At 25.8% G+C, this 24697-nt stretch overlaps 1 protein-coding gene across 1 annotated transcript in view; it reads left to right on the forward strand.

The window, feature by feature from the left end:
* Positions 1 to 24697, forward strand: part of LOC113551573 (glutamate receptor ionotropic, NMDA 3A-like) — a 131151-nt gene that overhangs the window by 31761 nt on the left and 74693 nt on the right. Inside the window, 2 exon segments of the mRNA XM_026953881.1 lie at positions 16303 to 16371; positions 16594 to 16879. Coding sequence (XP_026809682.1) covers positions 16307 to 16371; positions 16594 to 16879 — 351 coding nt within the window. The 5' untranslated portion in view covers positions 16303 to 16306.

Consider the following 24697-nt stretch of genomic DNA (forward strand, 5'->3'; position numbering starts at 1 on the left):
AATAAACTTCAAGAATCTAATAGACCTAAATTGGTAATTCACTTCAGGTCTACACGTTGTTTATATAGTGCCATACAATATTAAAGTAAATAGTAATAATTCGGCGAAACTTTTGAAGTTTAAATAATTCTATAAAACGTGAAATATATTCTGATTATAATTTATTTACTACTTTACACACATATAAATATGGAAACTGAATGTAAAATATTTAGTTATCTACTTCAAAGTCTTGTCCGTCTTGTTTTTATATTCACTATGTTATTAGTTTTACGATTTGAGTGGTTTTTACTTTTATTTAATTTATAATATATATATTATTATTTTTTATTTGATAGATACTACATTATGATACATTGATACAGTTATATGTCAAGATAATATGTTTAAAAAATATTAAATTGCATTATTTTAGATTTTACACATACGTGTTTGATTAATTCACAAATTTATATATATATAGGTACCTATACATGGATCATAATTCTCCATGCATTTTTGATCATAATAGTATTAAGTAAAGCAGTCAAAACGTATTCAATAGACTCTGCAAACTATATATTCTTTATAAAAAATGTTTCAAGCAAAATAACAATACAATTATTAGGTACTAAAAATATATTATATATATATATATATATATATATATACATGAAACAATAGCAATTCATGTATCTTTTATTAGTATATATATTCCAATTCCTGCACGTGGTAGACAATACTTATACGGATATAATAGAACATTATCTGTTAGCAATTGTAGACTCATTTTAATCATAGTATGTACAACTAAAATAATAATTATTAAATTCAAATAAACACAAAAAAAGCATTAAGTTCATATTAGAAATTATTGAGATATAACTCTATTCAGTTTATACTATTTAAAAATGTATTATTTCGTGTATAATATGAATATTACTCAGTAGTATAAGTGTTCAGTATAATTATTGTCACTGCATTTAATCGCACAAATTCATTGATCACTAATATCGTATCTTATCCTTCTAAAATTAACCAATAATCAAAAATGTTAGTTGTACAAACATCTAAACGTAAAAGTTTGAAGTTGCGTTGCTTTTCATAAGTCAGTATATCATACATTTATAATGATATAACTTTAAATTAATGTATTATTTATTTATGTACTTATATAATGTATATAAGTACATTTTTTCTTTTATAAAAATCTATATACCTATATATATATATTTAGACAAGGTACCAACTATTCGTTTAAGAAATGCAGTAAATATCAAATAAATATTAGTTGAATGTACATCGAAACGTACAAGTTTTGAAATTGCATTATTATTATTTTTGGGATTGTTTAGAAATATTTTGTTGACAAATACTAAAGATGTTAAGAACAGTAATTTGCAGTATGTAGTCAACAATTACAAAATATGTTGTTCTTTGTATTTATGTATATCAAATTAATGTTTTTCTTGTCAAAACGATATTTGAAAAAATTATAAAGGAGTCACTCTCGAATAATAACTAAAATGATTAATATTTTTAAGGTACTATAACTAAGTGTCATTTTAATGTTGTTATTTCTATTATAATCATATAAATGTTTATTTGTTGGAAACATATTTAAGTTTATTAATCATAAAGTGTATAATATAATATAAGCTATAACATGGGCCTACACAAACTTCATAACATCAATCAAATATTTTAATGGTGAATAAAATAAAAATGATTTTAGTAAATTATATTTATTATGTTTTGTATTGTAACATTAAACAACCAATTGTTATATTAAAATGCAATCAAATAAATATAACATAGAATAGATTGGTGGACATTATTCAACATTACAAAAAAAATTTATCTATACTTTCAAAAATTTCAATTTAGGGTAATCATATATAAAATATCATGCACAGTTATATAACGTTATTTGAATCATAAAATATCAATATTTTTAAATTTGAATGATTGAGTTTGCCGTTTTTGTATAGATTTTAATTAATTAAAAAACAATTATAAATGTATAGAATTAATGAATAAAATATATATGTGCTTATACTTGATACATCTATTTATGAAAGCATAAAAATTAATATTCTAGCATTTAACTGATGTTGATTTGAACAAAATATAAATTAATAGGTATGAATTTTGTGAAATTGACATTTCTTTGTATGGGCAATTAATAAACAATGATATTTTATTTAAATCTAAACTAATCAATGATTAATACCTAATTTAAAATTCAGTATTAAAATACTATGGAAATTCTATTTTAAAATATCAAGTATGAATGTTAAAATTGTGTTATTTTAGAAAACGTATTACTTATCTAATTTTTAATGTTGATTGGAAATTGTGTACAAGACATTTATGAGTTTGATAAATGCCAGCATACATAATTAAACTAATTCCTTATTGTCGAAACTATAACAATAATCAATTTTGTTTTACAAGAACGTAATCCATGCATATTTCGTGTTGGATATTGTTTAATGGCTGTAGGATGAAAACATTTAATTATTAATTTCATTAAATTATATTAGGTTTTATTTCTTTTTTTAATATAACTATGTGGTGTTACATATTATTTAATTTAGATTGAGAAAATCTAAAACTTTTTAATCGGAAAAAGTACGAGTATACTTTGAATTTAAAGTACATATACATATTTTAACTGTTTTATAATTATTGTTTTTTAAAATATTATTATAATTAGTATTTTTGACAAATCGTTTTGATTTGATTTTATAATTTTACACACCTATTTTCTAAACATTTAATCTCGTATACTATATTAACCATATAAAATAAATACACGATGTTATCATAGAACGCTTCTATATTTGTATTTAATAATTATTTTAAATAATGATCACTGATACTGTTTTTGAAATTAAAATTATATGTTTTCTATGTAATATATACTATGAAATACACCTCAGTTTGATATACAGTGGCTATACAATATTTAATTGTATACTTGATTTAATAATTACACAAGAAAATTATCAAATTGTTATCAAATTATACGTATAAATATACATGTAGTACAGATCCTGTACTCTTTTTAATTTTTTTACTTAGGCATAATTCAAAAGTTTATTTATAATTGATTTTTTATTGTAAATACTTTTTTGAATAGTAAATAAATTAGAAATTAAATTATGTTTAGGTAACTTCAAAGATAGTTAATTTTCAACTTTTATCGCACGTAAAAGTTAATATATTACATTATTGTAACTCATGGCAAGAAGTTGTCAATTGAATCTATTTAAATAGAATATATAAGCTTAAGTCTACTTTAAATTTTGCTTTCTTCTTACTAGTTTTCTTATAAATGGTATTTTAATTCTACACTGTAAACAACATGGTATTCATGAAATAAATTATATCCATATACTCTGAATATGATTAATTGATAACTGAATATTAATTTTAAGATGTATGACACATTTGATTAACAATATCATGTTGTAAGATTATTGTAAAACAATACCTTGTAAATTGTAATTAATGATATATTATATTACCTAACAGTAAAATTTAAAACGTGTCTAAAACTAATCTAGAATTAAACTTTTTAAACTTTTTTTTAAATTGTTAATAAACTTTAAGCTACTATAAAATAATATTTCATAATGAATCACATCATATTTTGTTTCAAAACCTTACAATTATTAATACCTATATTTAAGTTATATTATTTTTTTTATAATATATTTATTCATTATTATTTTATTAAAACCAAGTCTTATTTTTTTTCTAGCCTGATAATATTATGTATAAATGACTGTTATATAAATAATACTTATACCTATACTAATTTAATATTTTATTATAAATATAATATTAAATGAGATCTATAAAACAAAACCTGTCATATTATTATTCATAATATTAGAACAATTAAATTCTTCTTGTCACAAAAAGTAGTCATAAATTATTATTTTATAAGATTATATAGTAATCGAAACCTATACAAAAAAAAAAAAAAAGAAATATGTTTGGTTTAGTTAATTTTAAATCGTCGTTGTTGTTACCATACCATAGAGACTTATATTGACCTATAAAACCACTTTGAGAAAGTAAATTAAAAAAAACTTTTTGTTGTAAACTGAGCATCAAAATATAAAGTTTATCGAATAAATATAAATGTGGCGTAGTATTATTTGCTTGCTTATAAATTAATGTTGCAGTGCGACATTTTGTCTTCATTGTCATTTATTTGTTTATATCCGATCGTGTACGTAATGGATTAATCGTGTATACTGTACGTCTGTTACTTATAAAGATTATTTATTGAGTCAGGTTTTTTTGGAGGGTTATGGACTTTTATGTGTCAAAACCGATAAAAAAACGGTGTACATTTCTAATATTACACTTTATAACTTATAAACTATAACATATTTATACTGGTATATTAATCGCGCTTCTACAACTTTTGATTGGAATAGAGTGATATTGGAATACTGTACAATAATATGCTAGAGTTCAGATTAAATGAATCAATATTGGATTAATATAATTAAATTTATTTTATACAGTTAATTATAATTATAAAAAATAGAAACAATCTAGTTATGGCTAATGTATCAATAAATTATATTATTAAATTGAATGTTTTTTTTTTTTTATATATTCGTTCATACTTTAAATAAATATGGTGTTATAGTTCCTAGTTCCTATAATATTATTTTGATGTAAATTTGAATAGTAAACTATTTTAAAAATTTAAATCAAATTAATTAATTAAAATGGTTTATTTAATTTCTAAATAAAGTTTAATTGGAAATAATTTATTGAATATAAAATGATTAAATAAAAAATATATTTATATTTTAAATGCATTTTAATAATATGATAGATTGAAGTATTTTATTAAAAAAAAAATGCATTTACATTTTATAAAATAATAGCTTCGTCGTATAAATAATTTAATATTAATTTAAATATTGTGACGAACGATATCAACGTGAATAGAAAACGAGAATACATTTAATAGTAAAAAGTTTCAAATTTCTTTGATCAAAGTTTTTGAATTATAATAAATAACGTGATTGGCTTGATAGGAGAAGTTACCCATTGGTAATACACCGCGTTTAGAGGAAGGAATACTATTTTATACTTATTTTGTTAGGGTAAAGATACAAGTTTTTTTTCGTCCACAATTTCTGAGTGGGCTTATTAAAAAGACAATTTGAAGACATGGTTTGAATCAATACAAAGGTACTATTATACAATTTAAGTTGAATGTGAAAATAACGCTTATAACGGAATTTTATAAATTAATTTGAAGTTTATATTTAATTTTTTATCGTTGTGTAGGGCTTGATTGCAATGAATGTTTGAGAGTTTATCTGGGACCCAGGTTTGGATATCACAAGAACAGTGTCTTGTAGCTATTTTTATAAGAGTAATTTTAGTTTAATTTTGAATTAAGCTTAAATAGAGATTATGTTGAAATTTTATTTAAAAATGTCGATAAATTTTTTTTACATATTATATATCTATCAGATTTCTGTAATTAATACTTAGGAGGAATCTTGAACCTATTAATACATTTTCAAGCAATAACAATTAAGAAAGGTCTTATATTTTTTTAAGTACAAAATAATTTTCACATTTTTGTAATTTTAACGAGTTTGTCAAATTTTACCTATTATTTTTAATATTTTTAAATTGTTACAAGAAAATCACATGTGAAATCTTGTATCTTATTTCCAATCCTCCGACGGAACATAACATTTATAATTAATATTTATAACGATTAATAAAAAACAATTCAGGGGCTAAAATAATTTAATATTAGACTAAACATTAAGAAAACTATTTATAGATTTGGAATATCTCGGGTGCCTAATATTTTATTAAAATTTGAATTAGATAATAGGTTTAGAATGTGACAAAAAAAAGGCCCATCTATGGCTTACATAACTAATTTTTGAGGATAGAATATTTTGTAATATAATGTCACGTATTATAGTATAGACCAGCGGTTCTAAAACTATGGTACGCGAAAGAATACATGGTTATATGTGGAGGCCTGTTTTTGGATAATAAACCCATTAAATTATTTAATTCATATTTTATTTAAAAAAATTAATATATAAAAAATAACTAAACTGTAGTTGTAGTATTTTACTACCTGATTATTTAAAGTAAATGTATTTAACTGTACAATTTGGAATTTGGGTCGTTCTATTTTTAGTTATTAGTGATACGCAACTGATTGATAATATACCTAAGTGGTACGTAAAAAAAAAGTTTGAGAACCGTTGGTATAGACATTTTGACGAATACCCATAAGTTTATTCCTGCCATTAAAATTTATAACTGACCATTTAAGAAATTATTTGGTGAACTACTGTATCTATCCTGATTCCAGAAAATTACGTCATTTAACGTTTTTGATGTATACGTCACGTCCTAAATGTTACTACTAAGTTTCAATACACATGTGAACTCGTTAAATATTTTGTTTTTAGTGGTAGCTTAATTTAACAAGTATAATAATTTCTCGTTGTTAAATATTATTATTAAGTATATAATAAACGTTTTTTGTCCATTCACATTTATTGAATATATATATATATGTATATAAATTATTTTAAAAATAACTTTTATCAATATTAAAAAAATATACACTAAATTTAATATTTTTACTTAAAAATCAAAGTTAATTTTCTATGACGATTTGCATCGAAAACCTAACCGTCAGGAATCTGTATAATCTTATGTTTTCAAGAATAATAATTTTTAAATTAGTTGTATCAATATAAAATATAAAGCATCTATAGCACTATTTAATTGTAGAATACATACACACTTTATTATTTAGGTTATTAAATAAATCTTTCTTAAAAATTTGCATTTTTAATTTGATTGAAGAATAATATTTTCAATATTATTTGGAAATATCAATCAGCATAATGTAATAACTAGGTACTAGGCAGTTAACTGGATGCATATAAAATCAAATTTGACTTGATACAAATTTGAAATCCATAGTTTTACTTTCAGAACTTCTTAATTGTTTAAATGTTTAATATTATAGTGTTATTTATTGTAATTAATATGAATGTAATTCAACATTTAAATGTATTCAATTTTTTAGTATTTTATACTTCGAAAACAGAAACTTTGGGTTCATTTTATCATTTCTCCATGAACCGTAACTTATACAAGAAGAAATGTCATTTTGAAAGTCCATGAATAATTTAAATTACGAAGCTCTTAATCCGGTGCATAATTAGTAGCATTTAAGCATTCAAGTTTCCAAGATTTCTACACTATGTTCTATAGATTAAAGTATTACTCCAGTAGTATCTATAGTAAAGTATTTGCAATAAACATATTAGTTTATTTATTTATTAGACCTAACGGTATAATTGAGGTCTTTCTTATGTATTTTTCAAGCTTAAAATATTATAAATTATAACTAATGTAAGATATTTAATAAATATTTTATAAATATTTTTTAAAGATTTTCTTTTAATATATACCTATACAAACATTTATACTTTAATCTTTGGAGATAATCTAATTTAAATATAAGTTATAACTTATTTTATACTATTTAAAATATCATGTTATAATTATTTTTAGGTATGGACTTAATAAAAAATAATGTTCCTAAAATTATATTATTGTTTTATAATTAAGTATATGTATACAGTAAATTAAATAAATAACAATGCAATTGTGTTAAATCGTTTTAAGTTTCATATAATTATAATCTATTAATTATATTGCAAGGTTAGGAAAGGAGTTTACGAATTTCATTCGTTTTGGTAGCATTTGTAGCTTGTTAATGAAAACAATTATAAATAAGATTAAAGGAGTAATAATTAAAATAAATGGTAACTTGCATTATAATAAGGGTAAATTTAGTTTGATTAAGTTAGGTTTAAATAAGAAATCAAAATCAAAATGAATTGATTATTTTAAGTATGAAATAGTTTATACTTCAAACATTGTATGATTCATATAAAATAAATAATTGTTTACTCATAACTATTTGTTCAAAGAGTAATATGTTTTATATGCAAATATTAAATAATTTACCTAGTAAAATTAATAAAACTAAATTTAATGTACCAATATCAAAATATTATCTAGCGTAATTATGATTTGTATGATTCGTTTCTTTCACGGATTCATCATCTCATCATCAATCGGTTATAAATCGTAAAATAAGAAAATTATATTTCTGATCAAACTGATATTATATCCAGCGTCATTCAGGGTGATAATTTATCATCATTATTATTTTCTTTATTCATAAATGTTATAAATAAAACTTCAAAACATTAAAATTGTCTATTACTTGCAGATGACACTAAAATCTACAATATTGTTAAATTTCTTGATGACGCATTAACACTTCAATATGACTTAAACAATGATCACTTATCAATGATGTAATAAGAATAACACGTCTTTGAATATTGATAAATGTACTGTTATTGTATTTTCTTTTTTAAAAAAATACATTTTTTTTTTTTTTTTGATTACACATTAAATAATTAAAATTTGACATGTAATAATATAATTAAAGATCTGGGCGTTTTCTTTGATTCTAAATTTTCCTTCAGTTTTCATGTTAATTATTTAAGAACTAAATCATATTAGACTCTACTACGCTAGGCTTATTAAAAAATGTGTGTAAAGATTTTTGTGACAAGTCAGCCCTTAAAATTCTGCATTATCTTGATCTCACTTTGACTGTTTTCCTTTGATTTGGTGCATTAACAATATAATTCAAAATCAAAGTCTATCTGCTGTCCAGAATAAATTTTTAAGATACTCATTATATAAATTCCACTAAAACAGAGTTCAACATTCTGCATACAATACTATACTTGAAACCTTCTATAAATAAAAGATTTATTAATTAAACTCTAATTTTTTGTACAAACTATTAAATGATATTGATGATTGTCCAGAAATTCTCGAGTAATTAAATTTTAGAGTAAACCAATCTAATTGCAGAAATTATTCAATATATTTTTATCTTTCTTTTACTTTTTAAAATTATATGCTATATTATCCTGAAAATATGTTTATGTTTGCAGATAATTCAACTAAGGATTTAGATTTATTTATTAAAAACCATTTTAAATTTATCAAATACTTGATCTAATTAACTTTTATCGTATTATTTCCTCTCTTTCTTTTTTCGACCTACGTTTATCACTCAAATGCATTCATAGTTAGTTATTAAGTTATTCATATAACTTTATATTTTTTATTTCTAAGGTTACATAGCTATTTTATATTTATATATTGTTTTTGATACCTATCTATGGATCTTTCCTTCTATAGGTATATTCCTTATTTAATAGTATAATATTACGCGTTATATATATACACATTACATAATATACTACCTATTATTATATATTTTATTTTATGCAATAGAAATTTATTTCCATAAATAAAGAAATGATTATTATTGTTAGATAATTATAGACTATAGTATACGATTAACAGTAGTACATTTGCAAAATTTGATCAAACGAGCATATGATATAATAATATATATATGAATTAAAAAACTAATATAACAGAAATGTATATCGAATATAAATTTAACGGTATTTCATTATTTGTTTTGAATTACAATATATTATAAATATATGTGTAAGATTCAATGTTGCTGATAATTGAGGATTTGTCATAAAGGATTTCGTATTTTCGTCGATGTTGATTAATTATTCAGAGCTGTGTAAAGATTTTAAATAATAATTCATTTAATTAATAATTATTTTATAATTAGAACAAACGAATCATATTATTAGGAAATTCAAAATTATCAAAAATTGAAAAAAAAAACTGTTTTAATCTCGAAAAAATAAATTTATATTTTTAAATAAGAAAGTTTGTTCTCTTCTATTTAATGTACTATAGGTATATCTGAAAATGATTGTTAATTATCCATGGTATTATGGCAAAGTGATTTAACTTAAAAACTTATTATTGTCATACGTAAAATATAAGTATTAACATCAATTAAATATACTGCATATTTGATCAATGGTATAATATACTTATATATTTATTATTTTTTTGATATTTTATTTAAATTCGATATTTATGTTCATTATTATTGTATTGAATGGCTACTTTTATGTAAATATTTTTTTTAACTTTTATGTTTTCAAAAAAACTTGAAGTAGGAAATTCGTATAACTTATTTTTTTGTTCATTTAAAACTTGAAAAGTTAATTCTAGTTTATGGTCATTTTAAATAGTATTGATTATAAAACTGCAGATAAAATTAATTATATTGAAATGTTTGTTGATAAGAGCACCAAAATAAACAGCCATTGGATGTTTGAATTTAGCGTTATTTTTTTTATACTAAAAAAGTTTTATAAATAAGCTAGCACAAATATTGAAATAACACGAATAAAAATGAACCGTAAAAAACAGTAATAGTTCGCAAAAATTAAATTTCAAATACAATTTAAAACAGATTAATTATTATACTTTATTTATTGACACACTATTATATGTATAATATAATATATAGATTATATAATATGTATTTAACCAGATATTTACCGAGGTTGTGTGCCGTATAGCCCTCTGTTGATAGTACCTATGTATAACAGTATTCAGTAGTAAGGTATTGTGTTTAAATGAATTGCAGAGTTTAAATTTTAGACATCTTTGTGTGGTGCATAAAATAATATCGTTAATGAACGCTGCAAGATCACGACAGATTGGACATATCCTGACACCATGTTCATTATGATAATCGTATACACGCTGTATATTATAGAATCCAGTGAACTTTGTTTTGAGTTATTAATATAATAATAACGCTAATAGCCATTGTCTCGTATGAGTAATAATATACAACATTATATTATTATATTGGTCTTGTACCATAAATTACGTCTCTAGAAACAAAAACAATATCATCAGAAGCCCCGTAGTGTTTTACGGTCCACACTGTTAAATCAATCGGTAAAACATAATATTGAAAAGTGTGCTATCGTCAGAAAACCCAGTAAGAGCAGAGGTGCATTGGTTCAGCGACTAAATTCGGCAGTGGACACGCGCTTGCACTCAAATCCAAACATTCACTGAGTGGTCGATCGTGGCTTCGAAGATACCTATGATATACCTACTAAGCATATAATATCTCAAACTTATTACGTATGTATAAAATAATATAACAATATGTAATTACTAAAACACGCCCGTACGTGTGTACTTCAAAAAATAAATGAACGAAATTCGCGTGTGGGAGATTATCGAAACCATCACAGACCTTGAGGCAAAAGATATAGTAAGTAGATTGATACAATATGTTACGCGGATATAAGGCAACAAATCTACTTTGCCGACACGTCAACATATTATTATTAAAATTGCTTTTTTCTTTATGAAATCTGAATATTTCCATATTTAAAAAAAGGATGGTGCAAAACAAATACCCAGAGAACGGGCCTGGTCACTTGCTAGCTATTTTCACTCAGATAACTTAAATCGAGGTTATTCCTCTACATAGTATATATTATAGAAAACCACCTAAGGTTAGGTCACAGGGTAAAACAATTTTATTTGCCACACCTAGTACCAATACGTGAGTCGTGGATCAATCCCAACAGTCCCGCGTTATTTTCGCTTTAAAAAATATCTTAAAATTGTAAAATTATAATAATAACAACTATCGATCATCAGAAACATCAATCACTTAACTAACCTTGTTGGCCTATTGTCAGAATTATAACTATTAAGTTATAGCTTATAACTGTTTTAATAATAATTTTTACAAATTTTTTTGAATATTCATTACGTTTTAACAAGAATAAACATAAAGATTACAAAGAGAAAAATTTCTTAGAGGGTCGGTGAAGTAGATTTAAGCCTTGATTCGTGCCGAATTCAGATCCTCCAACTATAATCCTCGCGGTTTTATCCTATTTCAGTATTTAGGTATGAATAAATATATATTATGTGTGCCTACGTTACCGCATAAGCTTATGTGTATTTATAGCAGCTGTGCTGCATAAATGCGGTTGGTGGACAAAGGTAAACCACGTAAAAATTTACTATATGAATAGGACGATATAGTTTTACTCAACCTTAACGCAACGTCATTAATAATAACATAAAATAGTTCGGAAACAACCTTAGAAAAAGAAGGAAATATTTATATAAAAAAGAATATTCTCACGGAGTGCAGATATGCTATTATGTCTTATCGATTTTGGATCTCGGATTTTTTTTTAGTGGTTGATATGTATATGTGTTATATGTGTTTAAGTGATATTTTCTCAGCATCGTTCAAAAACCTTTAAAAAAGTTTTTGACGTTTTAACCATTATGCATTTTATAGCAGCAAATAAAGCACAATACCAATACGTGGTAGATGGAAGTATTCTTTGAAGATTTAGTAACTAAAGCACTAAAGAAATTTTAAGATACAATTTTTAAATTGTGAATAACATAGGTACTGTACATTTTAAAATATACCATTATTACTACTAAACAGTGTAAACTTATATGGTTTTTCTTCAAAATTTTCCTTTATACCTTTGCTATTTTGTAACTTAATTATGAACAGAAAGATTAATTTAAAAATAGTTCTCCCCTATAAACATTATTATAATACAGTTATATATACGAATATAGCTTGTTTTCATTTTGATTATCCATATTTTAATAACATTTATGCTGAATAGCTATTGTGTTAAAAGAACTATTAGATAAGTTTTATTTTTACCAATATAAGTATTTTAATCGAATTATATTTGAGTATATATTTAAACTAATATAATAACTTAATATTAAATTTAAATAATATATAAATATAAATCAGTGTTTATTACATACACCTCAACAGTAAAAAAAAGAAAACGCAGAATTTAAAGTAGGTACCAAGTTTTTTGTATGATATGGAAAATTTGAAAATAAAACGAGCTTACATTAAATACATACTTTATAAGTGAAGTAAGGTCGTTATTATATTTAGATGACCCACTTTAAAGGGTGAACCACTGGATAATAACTTATTTTAATGAAAATAAATTTACTTGTAAAATCGCGTTTTGCGTTTGTAATATGAATGAATTTTTGGTTATAAAAAAATTAAAATTAATGAACTTTAAATATATTGTTTATTCTTATTAATTTTTTGAATACACCATACATTTTTTAATAATAAACAATAATTTAGGTATTTGTATTTTTTGAATAATCAATATTATTTTAAAACAATTTAATCAAACATATTTCTGAATAAAATAAAATAAATATTTACAACATTTAATAGAACTAATTCCATTTAGTTAACAACTTTAAAAATTATAAATCTTTACAAAAAAGAATGATTATTTCTCGGAACTTTTGTTGCCAATTTTAAGACTCGACTGTAAATATTATAAATAACCTTCTATAGATAATTTGTATATTGTGGTGAAACTTTGATAATATTCAAATTTATTTTAACTTAAGAATTATTTTTGAAATTATAAAGGGACTAAAATTTAAACAAAAGCAATATAATGTACCTCTTGCATTTTTTATCTTTATTCTAAAGTTTTAACTAAGAATCAGAAGTTTTATTTGTGATTACAAGCAAATTTAAGTATCCGTTGTTCGTAAGTGTTTCTTATCATAGTATAGATTAAACTTGATTGTTTGTTTGTGGTTTCATAGTATATTTTATATTATACACTACACCGTGGTATTTATGAAATATAACATGTTCTGTTTGGTTTCAAACTTTTTGTACTATGTTGATTTTTGAAAATATGTTTAAACAATATTAGACACTTTTTAGGGATTTATTGTGAAAGGTCTGGTGATAGGTTTTTATGTCAATTTAATTAAAAATTAAGTGAAGTTGTAGAGCAAGAAGCTTTACATTATTCTACGATTTGGGTTGTACAGTCACTTGTTTTCGCTGTAAGTAAATATATTTCAGGTAAATATTGTCGTTAAAACACTTAACGAATTGATCCATTGGCTTTATGCAAGTTAGTTGTCGATAACATTTCAGTCGTATCAGCAAAATAAGGTTTTTAAGAGTGTCCTTTTAAAATATGTATTCTCAAATTGTTAACCGATATACTTAGTTAAAATAAAAGTGAAAAACTGGGAAAATTACTCTACTGTATATGGTTATATAGTAGATTTTAAGAGTATATTTTTACTGTGATGGATGTGATATGTTTAATTCAATTACAAATCAATTTACACGAATAACGATTATAAGCAATTCCTGCATGTGTGTCCGAATACTCTATTTCTAAGGATATTTTATAATTTATTGCTTCACTAGTAAAATAACATATTAAACAATTGTTGACAAAAATGTAGTTTATATTATGTTTTAATAATATTGTATACTTGTTTTTTATTAGCTTATAAAAGTCAATAACCACATATAAACGGTGTGAATAGGTTTATAGTATACATAACTTCAAATTAGTCTAAATATTTTGGAAATTTCATTGTGTATAATTAATAATGTACGTAATGGCAAAAAGTTTCAAATTCATGTAATTTATGTTTTTTTAATTAGAACATAATAACTAAAATCGTTAGTGAACGAATCATTATTATACGTTTAAATATCCGATGATATCAACATTTTAACTTAACGCTTATAAAAAACGCATGTGGTTTTACACAAAACCTTTTTTTTTTAATTTCAATAAAAAAACTTATGAAAAATCTTGTATTACATTTTCAAGCCTTGAATATCAAAGTTAAAATGTTATGAATATTTAAGTACAAAATAATTTAAAAATTTCCATAGTTTTAATGAATCTCGTAAACATTTGGACTCGGTGTGCACTCAGGTTACATTCATTAATCAATAATTGTTGTACATTTATATAGGTCAATTATATCTTAATTTTTATTATAAAATTATTTAATAATTACAATGCAATAATGTTTGATGGAATAAAAAACTATTTAATTTAAATAAAAACTTAAATAAAAAATCATATCATGTTTTTTTTAATGTATTGATGTGCGTCTTTTTTAACTACATACTTACATTTTATCTAATTTATTTCATTGAGATATCTAATCAGCAAAATATATAAAACGATATAATTGTATACGAGAGGATTCATTTGTTCAAAAACATTGTATTAAAGATAGTGAACACATAGAGTATTTTAAGCTATTCAAAATAGATGGAGCGTTCAATAGGAAAAAAAATAAATACTATTACGTTATTCAGATGTTTACTGTAAGTCCCAGTTTTTCGATAAAATATATAACTTGTATGAAGCTGTATGTCTGAAGAACTAGGTACCTGTTCTATTATTTTGTGTACGATGCGACATCATTCAAAGACAGACAGGCGCCGTATTATAGACTCCAGGGACACCAGATATGCGACGGATTTTATTACAGTTTTATTTCATTTATATTATTTTCTTCCTCTGGTAAACTAACAAGTGTGACATATAAATGTTACACGAATTGGATATATATATATATAAACATTATTATTATTTATATTTTTCCCGATCGATATGGAATGTATATGAATAAATAAATCGTAAATCACCATTATACTACGATCGATTGTTTGCAATGTATCAGCCACAGCTCTACAGTCATATCTGGTTATGACTGTTATGAGTCGTGCGTACTACAGTGGCATGTAATTCATGTACCCGCAGAACTGGATAGTTTGATTATTATCGTTTCTTCTGGAATTTCTTAAGGGTACTTTAAAGTTTGTAAATCGATTTTAAAACATGTGGAAATTCTAACTTACGTCATGAAAAAATCACATTCCCCGAACTTTCAAAATGATATAATATTGCATACAATAGAGCGCAATCAACGTTAACTGAAAATAGATTGAATATTTAGTTTTATAAAAATATAATATGATTGAACAACACTCCTTCATAAAAAATGCATTAAAATATTATTAATAACTCCAATGCGATTTCTTACTTATATCAAATACGTGACGTATTTAGATTTTTCAATTATTTTTTTAGCGTTTTTAATGTACCTCATATTCTTACCAAAACATAATTGCCGAGGTTAAAAATAACTGCCTACCTAAAAGACATTTTTTTGTACGATGAAATATAAAGGATTTGATAATATTTTATGCGTACTTGCATACGCTATAATAATAATCCGATTGAATCTATAACAATCCGAAAGTATAACATTATGTCCGGATCAGCTGATGTAACTATTTTATATATATATATATAGTACAATTTTCTGTTTGGCCGTCGCATATAATTATTATGGTGTCTTTCAATAATATTTCGATTTTATAGCTATAACTTACATCGAATTATTTTGTGTTTACAGGAAAATGAAGTCAACGTTAGTGGCGTTGATGACGGCGCTGGCGTTGTTGCCGTTCGTCTTGTCACACAGGTACATGTTACACACTATTTAGAATATTCTACCTACCTTGTTCTTAGTTGATAAGTAAATTGATTTTCTTACGATTTACGATGATGAAATTACGTCGTCGTCGTTTCTATATTAATATAATCATCATACGAAAAGTCGTGATTGCCGTTTTAATTAATCGATTTTTTGGATTTTTTTTTTTTGTTTTTATTTTCGTTCACTGCATATTTATTGCGTGCATAGCAATCACGTGTACGTTTCGGTGATCCATGGCCACGATCAGGGTTCGCTGTTGCCTAGGACTATGGACAGAGCGATGCCGCCGTCGGTTAGGGTGCTATACGCCGAGATGCCGGCCAACAAGTTCAGCACGGGCGCCCTGGAAGCTGTGCTCGACTTGTGGGCGAACAAGACGATTGTCGCATGTCTTCTACTCATACCCGAACCGGTAGGATCGATGCCCGCGCTAACTGCGACCAAGTACAGGATCCCCGTCCTCTGGCTTCCTTCCGTGCAACGAGTGGACCAGGTGAGTTTCTATTTATTTATTGCTTGTTGACCGAGGTCACGTTTAAAATCTAGAAACGACTGCCATAAATTGTCGGTGCTCGAGATGCCGTCCGATATGGTTATATGTGCTCGTTTCTGGTGTCTGATCCATACATTTAATACGAAAAATAAGCATTTTTTCATCTGTTTTATCGCAATACAGTAACGTACAGAAATAATATATCGTTATGGAAGATGCTCGTATAAATTTTATTGATTATTGTATATAGGGTTGCAAACCTTTTTTAGGTCACGTGCTCAAAGTTTTTAATTTCAGTTTAAAAAAACAATTCACGTGTCTAGTGATATATATATATATATATATATATTATGTGGTTAGGTTAGATAGCAGGATGAGATTTTTAAAATAATATACAATCATAAAATATTTAAGAAAATTTTCATATAATCTCGCATCTAATCGTATTCACCCATTACATTATATTTTTGATGTGTGCGCCGTTCTAGTTTATCATCGGGTCATTTTTAAATATCAAATGTGCACTTCTACTAATTTTATCCACTGATTTATTTCTCTGTTATGATCACACCCATTAAGGAAAATAAATGTTTACTACATTAATGTAAAATGTAAATATTAGTAGTATAGAATTAGAAATTTTTTCAAATCAAATCAATTTTTTTTAGAAAATAAAATTTAAACTAACCACGTTTTATAATTAGTTATTATTATTTAAAATTATTTTTATTAAATACAAAATTTAACAATGTAATTAAAAAGTATTATTGATGGTTTTTAATATTAAATAAACATGTGCCATATTTTATCACCACTACCATTATATATAAAAAAAAAAGTCACAAACAACAATTTAATAGTGTACACATATGGCATATCATGGTTGGTTTAAAAATTGCAGGAAGTTTGTATTCTTAGTTAGTTCACGACGTTGTTTGATTATTTTTCTGGAAAATAGTAAATATCTACACGTGAAATTTTGATTGATCTAACTTGATTAATTATGATTTATTTGAGTTGGATAGAGGCTTTGTACAAGGCAAATGTTTTATGTGAATCAGTTTTCTTACCTATTGTTTCAGAACTCATTTGAAACGCCGAACATGTTTTACACTACCATATGAGCCAACTTTAATTTATTTTCCGTGAACATGTACTAAACTTGCTTTGCAAACGTTTCTTTCATCCTCCTTTTTTTTGTAGATTTATTTTTTTTTTCGTTATCGTACAGTGTATTTTGTTAAACTGTAATTGTAAATGTAATAATTTGGCAAATGAACTAACTTGGCCTATATGCTTTATTTTTTTAAGAGATCCATTTCATTTGATCAGACTATTGTATAATAACTGGTGTGCAAGTGTCCATCTTCGTGAATTTGGCGCTATAGTTCCTAAGTTATTTTTTTATCTGAACATTTCAATTTTCATAATCATGATACACTTATTTATTTATTTATCTGTTAATGGTTATTTAATCTATTTAATCTTTATTTCTGTACTTATATCATTCTATTAGATTATTTTGTGTTATTTAATTTATACTATAGTTAATAATATATTATGTCTACGATTATTATTCATAATGTTTATCGAATATCACCTGAGTCTTTTATTTCTTTATTGTTTATTTAATATTTACTGTATTTCTTAAACGAATAGTTGGTACCTTGTCTAAATATATAAATATATATATATACACATATGTAGGTATATAGATTTTTATAAAAGAAAAAATGAACAGTATATAATGTATATAAGTACATAAATAAATAATACATTAATTTAAAGTTATATCATTATAAATGTATGATATACTGACTTATGAAAAGCAACGCAACTTCAAACTTTTACGTTTAGATGTTTGTACAACTAACATTTTTGATTATTGGGTAATTGTAAAAGAATAAGATACAATCTTAGTGATCAATGAATTTGTGCGGTTATATGCAGTGCCAATAATTATACTGAACACTTATACTACTGAGTAATATTCATATATACGATATACGAAATAATACATTTTAAAATAGTATAAGCTTTAGTTAAATGGCAATCTTAGAATTACAAATTTAATAAAATATAAAATCTTTCAAATTGAATATATATAGACCATTATAATTATTGAAAATAGTTCTAGTACATAATATGATTTAATTTTTCTAAATATATATATTTTTTTAATATTATAATACAGTACTCACATATTTCTACTGTCAATATATTGTACAAAATACTGTTATCTCAAAATTATATTTCTATCTAACCTTTGAACATTAATCAAGTGATAAGAATTAATATTTTTATTTTTAGCAAAATGGCTTTAGTACTCGTAGCTATACATTGAAATACACGATAAAAACACGCACAATCAATATTACAATATAATTCAGAGAAATTATCTTTATGCATAAAATAAATATTGTTCTTCATTGTTAGGTTAATATTTCGGCGTCATGGAGTTTTAGTATAAACCACCCGTTGTGTATTTGTTCAAACCACTCCCCTGCTACGAGATTCTTTTTAAGATCTTTTGTATTCTCGATTCAGTTGTAAATTTAAATTTAAAATGTATTACATTTTAATATCGCATTTACATTTATCACAAGAATTTAAATTATATTAACTGTTTCACAATTTCTAAAAGGTACTTTAGTCAAGTTATTTAGTATGCAAACATGACACATGTACTTGTATAATACTGCAAACAACGATAATTTATAACTATCACTCAGAAGTACTACCCAAACTGCTATTTATATGGAAATACTTTGTATGTTTATAAGTATGGGTAAACATAATATAAGTGTGAGTTAATTTGAATAATATACGAACTTATCAATTTTTGGTGTCAACTTTATATGATCATAAAAACTTAAGATATTTTATTCAAACCATTATTTTAATGTTTAGTCAATTTCTCATACATTCTAATATCGATTAAATTAAATAGTTATGATACTTTAAAAATGTATTTAGTATGATTGATGTTTTGATAATGCAATCGTTCATCTTATAATTTTAATAATAACATAATACATGTTTTAATAAATTTTAATTGCAAACAACAGCTGCAGAACAATTTTGTTAACATTGCTAACGAGTTTTGTCAAAAAATAAAATAATAGTTACAGTATTAACCTCGGGCTTGAGTGGAAATAAAAATGTAGCTTGACAAATTTAATAAGCGATAAAAGCTTTGTATTAAATTAAAACATTTGCTGTTTGTATATTATATAATTAAATATCATTGTTATGAATCCGAGAAAAAAAATGTTATTTTCTAAATGAGAATAATTATAGAAATACAAAGTATATGACTGATTTAATAATTTAATGATATATAAGTAATTTAAATTTGAAATGATAGTTACCTAAAATGTATTTTGTAATTCATATTGTCTATAGTCAATTATAATTTTTAGGTTTATGTTATGTACAAACAATTTGTGATCTTAAATTATCCTTATATATTTTGATATTTATAGAGTAAAATTACAACTTATAAGTAAATCAATATCTATGTCTGTATAATATACCTAGATTGAATAATTTGCTCGACATGATGTCGACAATTATTGCATAATTTGATAATTTATGGCTATGTACTCACTCGGTTAATTGTTTCAATATATCGTGATAGTCATTAGGCATGTTGTTTAATGTGTCGAATGTTATTTGAACATCGATTACATAGATATACGCGAAAATGTAAAATATATCATTGTATTTAATTGTACTATTACATCAGGAAATACGTGTACACTGTTATTTCGAAGCCGTATGCAATTATACGAATATACAAACATGTTTTATATTTCTTAAAAAAAAGTAAATTAATTAGTGCCTCGTGAATTGTTTTAATAATTTACTTAATACAATTTTATCGTTGAGTTTTTAGAAATTTAAGATCATATAGTAAAATTATAATTATTGACTTCCTCAAATCTGTCTGTACAATATGGCGACAACACTTGATTGGGTTTTTATGTACTATGTCTATTTCTCAAGAACTACAAAAGTAAGTTTTTTTATAATTATTGTGAGACGGAAAAAGCACGCCATATATTGCCGGAAAACGTTTATAGTCAAATATATTTAAACTGAACAATTGTTGGTTTAACAAAAATAAAGCTACTGATGGCTGTTTTATTCGTACTTTTTCGAGACATTATTTTACAATAGTTTTAAAAACTTAGATGTAAATTGAATGTCTTTTAAAAACCATTTAACAAGGCTATTAGTAGAGATCGATTATTAAATTTGTTTGTTTCATCAACGGACTGCAAAACGGTTCCTACCTACCAAATGAACGGTTCTCGGGATCTTCGTTAGTTGGACTAACAGATATTTACCAATAAAATTGTACTTAAATTTATATAACATATTATAAAGCAACAAAACAACAAGTAAAAAATGTATATGATAACAATTGAATACGAAACTGTATGGGCGATGGCGAGCATTGGCTGTACAATAGGTACAGAACAGACCGATACGATCACTCGTATATAACTGCAGATACGTACGAGAATACCGCGAGCTCGGATGAACTAAATTAAACTTTAACTGAATATTTTTCGTGAGCACGAAAATAAACCTGAGCAAAAGCACCAAAACAAATAGCATTAATGGCGATCGAAAAACAACGGTAAAGCAGCTGAAGGAGCACGAGAGCACGCACGCCGAATGATAAAAAACACATCGGCGGCGGTGTCGTTATGGCTTCGTTATCCGGAACATAGGAACGGATGCGTCGATATTGCGAACATTGCGGTATTATGGTAGAGCGTGGTCACCGACCGTCGGTCAAAAACCTGTGGTAAATTTAGCGCAAACATTGCTAATTATTCGAATGGTAAGTATGTTAATTACAAAAAATAAGTAAGATTAAATTGGTTATATTCACCTAGTCACGGCCAGAAGATAATAATAGATATGCGTATTGATTATAAAAACAAAGTTCGCCACTAATGTGATAATATTATATTATTTTAGATAATGTAAAAATATGTTATAAGAAAAAAATCTTAAAAACATAGGACCTTTTTCTTCTTGTCATCTCTAGTTGTTTACATGGATTTTTTTTTAAAAGTTAACGCGGATTTTTCTCTTTGTTGGCGAACAAACGTATAGGGGATATAAATGTGACGTGTTGGTGTTGTAAAAGAACTGTTTATTTATATTATATGCATATACAGGGTGTTTCAACAATAATGCTCTATATTTTTTCATTTAATAAGGAATTTATCCAAATTCTGATATTTGAATTTTTAATAGGTATAGACGGTATAGTTAAATACCATACATATATTTAAATTCTTAAGATTTGTTTAAACTTAAATAGTGACGTGTGGTTACACAAAATTCTATTTTTTTTTTTAAAGATTTTTATATACACAATATTTAAGTTAGAATAATACATATAAAACGTATGGTTTTATAGTGATTAAACGTTTATATTAAAGATAATAATTTTTAAAAATGATTTTACAAAATATAAAATATAATTTATTATATCTAATGTTGAATCTAATATTTATTATTAAAAACGGTCAATTTTACAAATCATACAATATGCTAGCTGGTAATAATAATTAGGTACTTACAAAAATTTTCAAACTATCTAGCCTCCAAACGTATCCACCAAACGTATTATCAATAATACACAAAGTTAAATAACTTCGAAAATTATTGTTATTCAAAGTTTAATTTTGATACGCCAAACTTTCCAGAAAAATTATTCGCTAAATAATTTACAGTTGAAAATCTCCTTTAAATAATAATAAGCCGAATGAATAACTGAATTATTGGAAAGAAAAATAGGAGTGAGCAACGAGCATGATAAGCGAATCACCCTGTTTTTGCATATAATACATACTCAAGTACCCGTATAGAGGCGATACGCACGTACGACGTATTCATGATACAAACTAAAAACTATACACATTATACGGTATAGTACCCGTATTCATCCAGCAGACAGAGCGTTTTAGTTGGCTCGACTTTTTGGCATTTGTGTATGAATATAACATATATATATATAAAATATGCGTATGGTATATCATCGTCCGAAATAATATAATCGTAAACACGTCGTCACTCTTGGGATATAAACACTATTCTTGTCAACTACTCCAGTTCCGCCGCCGCCGGGACATTGACAAATAGACGAGAAAGAACTTCTTTGCTGGTTTCAAATAGCATAACTTATTATACACACGACTACCCGCACCCTCGCCTCCTACCGCAGCACGTCCTTTTTCATTTATCGCAAGAAAACACATTTACTAGATAATATACTTAAACGCACACGCACGCGAGCTTCCGTATACATACACATACACACTTTTTACTTGGCGCCCGAAAGACGCGTCAACAGTTTTCATGCGTGTGCGCGTAAAGTTTGATTCCGTCGACTGGTCTGTAAACATACCTATATATTATATAAATAAGAGAAATAATGATATTTGTACATAGATGCTTCTTTTAACACTGTTAACACTGTTCAAATCAAAATTATACTTTAAAAGAGTCGAAGATAAAATTGTACAGAATCCTGGTACAAGCTATATGCGTGCGCTACTTAAATAACTACTGAAACAGACGAGTACAAATCGGGTGTTTTTAAAAGGAAAATACTGGGAATAGTTTTTTGGATTAAAACGAACGTAGAAAGCGAATTAAAAATTTCTAAATTAGGAACTGAGAAGTTTATGTAGTGAAGAAACTAGTGTTTTAAAAGTAGCCATGAAAAACAGTATAGGTTAATATGACGTATCGGAGTGCATGCATACCCGAGCAGATACTGTGGAAAACATAACAAGATGGAAACCGGACTTAAAACGACTTAGAAAACATCGGTCAGATAAAATAATAAAAAAAAAAATCTCTCGATGATTGGGGTAGATAACGTAGGAGAAATATAGGGACGTTATTGATGCGGTCCTTAATGATCTTTAATGAGCACAAGAAGAAGATAATATACAAGCATAACGTATAGTACTTAGGCAGACGATGAAATGCGACGGGAAGAGAAAGTCCTGACCATAAATCTGGTAAGAGCGTTTGATACGCACACTGCACATATCACACACACACACAGACACACATACACCGCGATGCCGAGGCTTTATACACGTGGCGCATCGATAAGCCGCATAATCTTAAAACGTCCCCGAGGTATGCGTATCGCGGACGCCATCTACATCTATTCTCCTCTGCCACCACGACCAATTCCCTGGCCACGTTAGGCGGGAGTGCAAAATAATAATAATAATAATAATAATAATATTACTACTACTACTACTACTACTACTACTACAACGGCACAAAGTTAAACGAGAAACGGCCGTCGACCGTGCTTCGGTCGAAGTGCGGTTTAGAACCGCTTGCGTGTGGTGTATTATTGTAATTTGTGTGCACCCGGGCCCGAGCTCGTGGATATATGTAATGTATGTATCGAGGGTCCGAAATTGAATTCACCAGGAAATTAATGGACCCGCTTGTTCTGTTCGTGTACATATATATATATATAAACACATACAGACATACGAGGACTAGCGATGTGGAGTAGTAGAGACGTGTTTTGGGGGGGGGTGGAGGGGGTGATGGGAAATGTACGCGCGGAGTTGTAGGTAGAAGGAAAGAGGTCCTCCGCGCTGCAATATTGTTTCACTAACGTCTGCGGCGTATATTATGCACCCAAATCGCCTACCGATTAGCTCCCTCTCACTCTCTATTTATGTGTATATATATACATGTACGTACATCCGTTAATAATCGAAACGTTTGAATAGGTAGCTAAGTGCTATCGATTAT

Source organism: Rhopalosiphum maidis, chromosome 2 (genome assembly GCF_003676215.2).
Source record: "Rhopalosiphum maidis isolate BTI-1 chromosome 2, ASM367621v3, whole genome shotgun sequence".
NCBI lineage: Eukaryota > Metazoa > Arthropoda > Insecta > Hemiptera > Aphididae > Rhopalosiphum > Rhopalosiphum maidis.